The sequence below is a fragment of the Candoia aspera genome, chromosome 3, assembly GCF_035149785.1.
Source record: "Candoia aspera isolate rCanAsp1 chromosome 3, rCanAsp1.hap2, whole genome shotgun sequence".
NCBI lineage: Eukaryota > Metazoa > Chordata > Lepidosauria > Squamata > Boidae > Candoia > Candoia aspera.
Window position 1 is genome coordinate 94078705 of NC_086155.1, and position 7831 is coordinate 94086535.

The 7831-nt window shown below is 39.9% G+C and overlaps 1 protein-coding gene across 1 annotated transcript; it reads left to right on the plus strand.

Moving 5' to 3' along the window:
- The first annotated feature begins 1079 nt into the window (after nt 1-1079).
- On the plus strand, nt 1080-6940 carry LOC134494629 (arylacetamide deacetylase-like 3). Its single transcript, XM_063299878.1, has 4 exons — nt 1080-1238; nt 3049-3265; nt 4565-4628; nt 6166-6940. The coding sequence occupies exons 1-4, from the start codon at nt 1080-1082 to the stop codon at nt 6938-6940; spliced, it is 1215 nt and encodes a 404-aa protein (XP_063155948.1).
- Nucleotides 6941-7831: the final 891 nt, after the last annotated feature.

Here is a 7831-nt window from a genome sequence, read left to right on the forward strand (position 1 = left end):
TACAGAGATTCACCTCCTCATCTCACCACAGTGAGTCTGGATTGCAGCAAGATAGGTAGTCCATGGATATGACTCACAAAAAGGGTCAGTGTCTGGGGTAGCTCTTATAGCCCCCAACCCCCTTCCCTACAGTTGGGAATGTTCTTATTAACCCAGAAGAAAGGAGAGGCACTCCTGAGCTGAAAGAGGTCACCAATTAACTTATTAAGGCCAGCGCAGGGAGCTTGTTAGTTTTCCAGTTAAGCAAGCACCGTGCCACGGAGAAAAGCCTTGTTTAAACAGCCTCTCTTCCTGGCATCAGAAAGAAAAAAATGGGTCAAACACTGGACACTGCCCTTCATGGTGGATACATGATCCTGTCATGAGTAAGGATGGTGAGCAGGGGGCTCCCTTCCAGACTGTTAAGCGCATACGTAGCACTGAGGAATTGGTGAGCCATTCCAAGAGGCACAGATTGGGACCGCCTTAACCTGCGGGGTTTATATGGCTGGGTTTTTCCCATGCTTGTTCAGTTTGTTAGGATTACTGTTATGTATTAGCAATAAAACATTAGAGAACAGTTCCCTGTCTCAGAGTGTTTCCTGGGAGTCAGGACAGATCCCAAGAAAAAGTGTCTTTATCTGAAGGTGTTCCCAACAGGTACAATAATAATAATTCCTAGGTAAGCTCCAAATTGTATTATGTCCTTTGAACCTGGATTTCTGCATATCACTATTATTAGTGGAACAGCCTAACAAATTATAATTACTGCCTTGTGGATACAAACATGAAACGTGAGAAACAGTGTTGACACACTGCCTCCACCAGATAGAGGGATGGATTTTTGTAGCTTGCTCTATTGCAATCCTCTCCTAGTTGTGATGTCATGCTGAAAACAATTTACTAATTAATCCAGGATGATCATCTGATGTATACATTCCACCTCCAGTCTCTATAAACACTTCCTTTCCAAAACCTTACTCATTCTTAACTGGCTGTAGGTGAAAGCTTGCTTATGCTGCAGTAATTGCTACAAGAATTCTCAAGTAGCATTTGCCAAAAACGCAGTAATTCAGTTCAGACCTTCTTAGCCACTGAACATGCAGTTGTTCATTGGCTGTTCACTTCTTCTGGATTTGTTCCTGAAATATTTTTTGACTCCTTATTTTGCATTCTGGAAAATAGATCTTCCTCTGGGTGACAAAGAGCCTATCAAAGTCTGGCTGTATCATTTGATGGGGATATGGACATTTTATATGGTAAGAAGATCCTTTCTCCCTCCCTCTCTTCCTAGTATGTGATCTGGGATCCTTAAGAACAATACATGATTGATAAATCTAAAACTAGGGGAATAGTTTTCCCTTGCAGTCTCTGAGACTGGTTTTGTTAGAAGCCAAGATCCATATCCAGCCACTAAGTTCAAAAGCCAAACTTATAGGAGCTGCCATACCTACCTTAAGACCACTCATTGAGATAGTGGACTTTCTTCTGGAAATTCCAGAAGAGAAGGCAGCTCTCAGTTAGAGTAATTGGTTAATGCACTTAATGCGAGTTGAGCCATGATATGAGAGACTGCCCCAGGAAAGAAATGGGGTGAGGCAATCTAAGATGAAGCTTGTCAAACCAGTTTGATGACATTAAAAAACCTTGATTATTGTTGATGTTTTTTAGTATGCCAAATTTATTTTTTACTTTATTTTCCATGAATGCTACTGAAATGTTGAAATAATATGACTTGAAATATGTAATTCCTGAAGGCCCTGAAGACCTGGCCTTTCCCCAAGCACTGGGCCAGGAAGGGAGTTGAATCTAGAACCTGTGTACTTGATATGGGAGTGCTACAGCATCTTGCTTGTGTACGATGGTTTTAACTCATGGGGGAGGGGGTGTTTTATTTTTCTATGCTGTGGTTGTACAGCATACACCTACAGCATACACCTTATACACAGAATCGTATTGTATAAGGTAGGTGAACATATAAATATTTTAAATAAATAAATAAATAAATAAATAAATAAATAGATGTCAATGCAGTAGCTGAAATGCCTACGCAGGATCCCTTTTTAACACAATACTGTTTGTTGTTTTCACCTGTATATTGTGAACTGCATTTTTTCTGAAAAAGCGAAGTATGAATTAAATGTCTATATGTTAAATCCTAGAGTTTAGTTAAATTTAGAATGCAATCTTGTGCACTGACTGACCCAACCTTAGGAATTACAATCTGCCTTGAATGGGTTGCCTTCCCTTCAAGACTCAGGTTCACAGCTTCCTCCAGTGCTGACTATTCATGCTCATGGAGCAGCAGCAACCAAGAATGCCTGCCAGTAATTGAGTTCAGTGAGTATTTCAACTGCAGTGGCCCTGACTCTCTTGAACATGGCAGATCTGGCCACAATTATTTACACCAATGGTTTGAAACGTTTTGATTCGTTAACCCCTAAATTAATTCATGAATGATAACATCAGACTGTGTTCGCTATGCCTGTACAAGGCACCCACTCTCCCTGGACAATCCAGCTGTCAGCTTGGCCAGGCAGAGCAAGAGCGCAGTTAGGCAGCATACCAAAGCTAGGTCACTGCTGCCATGACTAGGGCTCCCCTTTAATGGCTTTGGACTAAGATCCATAGCTCCTGCCATCCCAGTCTAGCACCGACAGCTCAGCGAAGGCTGCCCACACCCAGGCAGAGCAAGAGTGAGTGTGCTTCCTCTCAGATTTGTTCACCCCACCCCTGGGCCCCCCAGAGTTTGGGAAACCCTGACTTACACAGAAGCTTCATGGGTGGATTTTCTTAACGTTCTCTTATGTTCTGAGGATATTCTTACAATAATAGCATTTAGTTATTATAAATGCTGCTGTTAGAGGGGAAAAAAACTTGCATTGTACCAGTTTGAGTACAGTCACCACTAATGGCTTAAACTGCCACATTATGCCCATCAAAGTTTTTTATGTTGTGCAACAAGTGAAAAATATTTATAAATTAAGATTTATCATTTATTTTAGAATTTGCTGTAATTATTTTTATTCATAATTTCTAATCTACCACTCTTTTCTCACTGTAAAATAGGGCAAGATTTTTGAGAAATTAGGCATCTGCACTCAAATCCAGTACATAAGATTTATTCTTAATTTGCAACCACCTGTGAAGGACTCAAAGCTCTTCATTACAGATTCAAAGTTTGAACACATACCAGTAAGGATTTACCAGCCAAAAAAGCTAAATACTGGGCTGAAAAAAGGAGTGCTCTACCTACATGGGGGATGTGGCATCTTTGGATCCAGCAGTAAGATATTTCATATAATATTAACTTTTCCTTTTACAGTCTACATAGATGGAATATATTTGTAATCAACATTACTGTGGAAGAAGCAAGGGAAGAAGAAAGAAAAAGGATAGATCCGCCAGAATTAGGAACATGCATAGCTAGGCACTTAAACCATCATGCTATATCCATAACCACCCAGAGTCCCTCTTTTGGGGAAGATGGGTGATAATTAAATCTGAATAATAAATAATAAAATAAATATTTGCTGGATGTCCAAACAATCTGAGTACAAGAACCTTAACTAATCAACAGAAACTGTAATGTATAAACAAAGCATCAGTTGAGGAGCAATGATAGACATGTAAATCTAAATTTTATGCCCAGGAAAAGATTTCCATCTGTTTTAAACATGGTCTTTCACAAGCAGAGACATCTTCAGAAGGTCTGCTCCTGAAGATATTAGGATCGGGTTGAGTTCATAATCAGTCAGGTTGGTAAAGCTGGATTGCTGCCAGAATTTGCTCTGGGAGTCAGGGCTCCTCTTCAGTGCCCTTACAGTGGCCTTCAACAGTAGCCCCAGCCCACCTCTGGGTTCTACCAAAAGCAACCTGGTATCAGTTGAGGCCCTCTTGCCTACTATCACCTTGCCCCTTCTTCCAAACCGTGGGGTTTTTTTTCTGAGTTCAGACACCAGAAACAACCACTTCAGGCTCAGTTTGCACATCCCTATCTGTGAAACTAATTGATTGGACTGTAAAGTTAAACCTTCCCTGCAGTGCAGGCTAAATGAAGATGTACCATCAGCTCTGTCATGAAGACAGATACATTAATAAAATCTTGAGCGTAGTTTTTCATTTTAACCCCACCAGTAGATTTTCTTTTCCAGGAGAAATTTCAGTCTAAAGCAAACTGCTCAATTTCAGTAAATAATAGTTATTTCAAAGTAATATTGTAACTTATATCAAAACAATTTTGAAGATGCTTCTCAATGCTCAACGTGAATAGTCCCCTAATCTGATAGTTCGTATCTTCTGGTCCAAATCCAAAAAGTAGCAAAAAGGCATGCACAGAAATTCATGTTGCTTTGTCAGAGCTCGCTGAATTCACTGCATTTAGAAATTCATAACAACAGATATTGCTGTTCACTGATTTCAAATTGATTGACCCCTAAATTTTATCCACCATTAAGCTTTACAAAGAAGAAAAAAATAAGAAAAAATACAGCCTAAAAAAGTGTTTACTTTCTGAAACAAAACAGTATCACTGACATGTTTGCAATGAGGGACTACCTGAGCATTAGTACTTTTTTTTCCCCAGAAACTTATGAACGACTATGCTGCCATCTTGCTCGAGAAAGTGATTCAGTGGTTGTATATGTAGAGTAAGTAATTTTATTTATATGCTTTGTCTACCTTATTTTTATGCATCTTTTAATATTTTTGCATTTCATTGTGTATTTTATAGTTGTTAGGCTTGGGCACTACCTGATGGAAAGATGCAGTAAACATCTATTACAGATAATAATTAATAAGTTTGGCTGCAGTTCTATGTCCCTGGAAGATCATCCCAGGCACCACAGAGTATATTTTTAGCTTCAGAGAGAAATTCAGTCTCCCAGTTCTCTCTCCAACCAGCTATCACAGAATCATCAGTGGCTTTTTGTCTCCATCTGTGGTGTTTCAACATCAGGAAAGGCAAAGCAGCCTAATTGGAGCAAATCAGGGGAACATCTGGATCTGCACAGGCCGCAGTTTTTCTATTCTCCAAAAGGAGGACTGTCAGCCCTGGAGCTGACATTCATTTCTTTCCCCTCACCTCCAATCATAAGAGTAAAGGGGGAAAGGAAAGGGGAAAATGGCTATTTCTGCCTCTTTCCCAACTGACCCAAAAGGGATTAGTGCCCCATACCCTTCCTTGGACTTTCTCTACAAAGGGAAGCAGAGTAAAGTACTTTAAGGATCTGCAGAACAAAATACCACACATTATGTACCTTTGCCAAATATGCCATTTGATTGAATTCCTTTCTCCTTATGCAAATCAGGCTCACAATTCCAAATTCACTTTGCCTGCAGCTCAGAGCCCTGTCAGAGTAAGAATCTTTTTCAAGATCTCTTTGGAAAGAATTACACAAATTATAGTTAGGTATTGAGGACTTTTCCTTTAGTGTGCCCCCTGGTGGCAGAGACATGCTATCCTTAAGATGCTATCTTTGAGAAAGAAATTAATGAAGCAAATGTACTTAGTGAGATAAATTGACTTCAAATAGCTGCAAACATCTCATCATGAAAGTCTCTTCTACTTTTTTTTCCTACTTATTTTGGCCACTGGGCTGATGATATAATAATGCAATACAGGTAGTCCTCACTTACCAACCACTTGTTCAGCAACTGTTCAAAGTTATGATGCTGGAAAGGGAGACTTACAACCGTTCCTCAAAGTTGCGGCCATTGCAGCATCCCTGCGGTCACTTGATTGCCATCTGTGACCTTCACAGCTGGCTTCTGACAAGCAAAGTCAATGAGGAAACAGGCAGAAAGTCACAAGTCATGGTCGCATGATGTCTCGCTTAACAATCACGTGTGATTTGCTTAACGATCGAAGTGGAACTGATGTTTTAAGTTGGCGCAGGCACGTGACATTTCACTTTATGACCATGTCGCTTAGTGACAAAGTTGCCAGTCCCATTGGCGGTCTGTCAGTGAGGACTACCTGTAATATTATCCTTAAGCAGAAGATGCTCAAGTAGCAACTGGCATCTCCTTATTGGAATGGTAAAAGTGTACTAACAAGCTAAACAATTGATGAGGCGCTACCCTTTAGTGAAGCCCAACAATATGTTGCCTATTTAGGCTGGCTCAGGGTGCCTAATTCCTCTGCAGAAGATTTCAAGGTCTGACAAAGTCTAATTGTTCTTACAGGTATCGTTTAGGTCCAGAGCACCAACATCCCACCCAGTTATCAGACTGCTTAGCCGCCACTCTTTATTTTATGAAACACGCCAAAGACTACGGAGTAGATCCAAATTGCATTCTCCTTGCTGGGGAGAGCAGTGGAGGAACACTGACTGCTGCTGTTTCTCGAGAACTGGCAAAGAAAGGGAACCAGCCAAAGATCCGAGCACAGATTTTGATATATCCTTTCTTGCAGATATTGGACCTACTGCTGCCATCCCATCTTCAAAACCGTTATGGTCCTTTTTTAACCAGGAAGCGGGTGTTAAACCTTGGTTTAAAATATGTAAAGGGAGAAGGTGTACACCTAGAAAATCTTGCAAGGAATGCCCATGTTCCTGAAGAAATGAAGCTGAAATTCAAGAAATGGATTAGTGCAGATCTTATCCCCGAAGAATTTAAAGCCCGAGGTTATGAACCCCCACCACCAGCTCCGTTTTCTAAAGAACTGTATGAAATAACCAAACTGAATGATGAGACGATGCTGTCACCAATTCTCGACGAGGATGTCATTATAAAACAACTTCCTGAGACATACGTTTTGACCTGTGAATATGACATATTACGGGACGATGGACTGCTCTATAAAAAACGACTAGAGGACAATGCTGTGCCTGTGACTTGGAAACATCTAAAAGATGGAGTCCATGGATTTATAACATTAATTGACACCGGGTTTTTTGAATTTTCATATACAAAACCAGTAGTTGAAGACATAGTTTCCTTTATTAAAAGGATATAAAAATGGGGAGAGGAAAGTATCCTGAATTCACCCATTTGTACTTATCTAAGGCATGGTTAAAATATATTCTGTAAATCTTTCATTTCCAATGATGTCTTCATGATGCTCTGTAAAATCCTCTATAAAATATATTTCTGAGTCATTGGGCCCACAGAACTGTTATTACCCTATTTTTTACGACAAGAATTGATTTGGTTTGCTTTGCTTTGCTTTGCTTTTTCATTGATCCTTGAACAATAGTCACTCATTGTGTTGAGGAAAATGTTGATCCAGTACCACATCACTGAGAGCAGCAAGGGTATCAGTCATTGTTCCCAAATTGTTATTGTTGTTATTTCAAGGTGTCTTCCAATGCTTGGTAAAACTGGTAAAGCCAGTTTGGTCTAGTGGTTAAGACACCAGGCTAGAAACTGTGAGGCTGTGAGTTCTAGTCCGGCCTGAGGCATGAAAGCCGGCTGGGTGACCTTGGGCCAGTCTCTCTCTCTCAGCCCAACTCACCTCACAGGGTTGTGGCTGTGGGGAAAATAGGAGGAGGAAAGAGTATTAGGTATGTTCCCCACCTTGAGTGATTTATAAAAATAATAAAGGCAGGATAAAAAACTAAAAAATAAGTATACTCAAAATAGCCTACAGAAACAATTTTTTAAAAATTAGCTGAAACATTTAAGAAAATCTACAGAGCCAACATTTAAATTGCCTGACCATTGCAAATTTGACAACAGCAGGTCATTAAATATTAACAATACTGTCCTATGAATGTATATTCTGATAAAAATACTAACAATATTCAATGGGATTTATTCCCTAGTAAGTGTCTTCACCACTGCAGTCTAAAATGTGTCTATGTAGATAAGATATCAAAACTCACCTGAATGCTGGATCTCCTTCAGA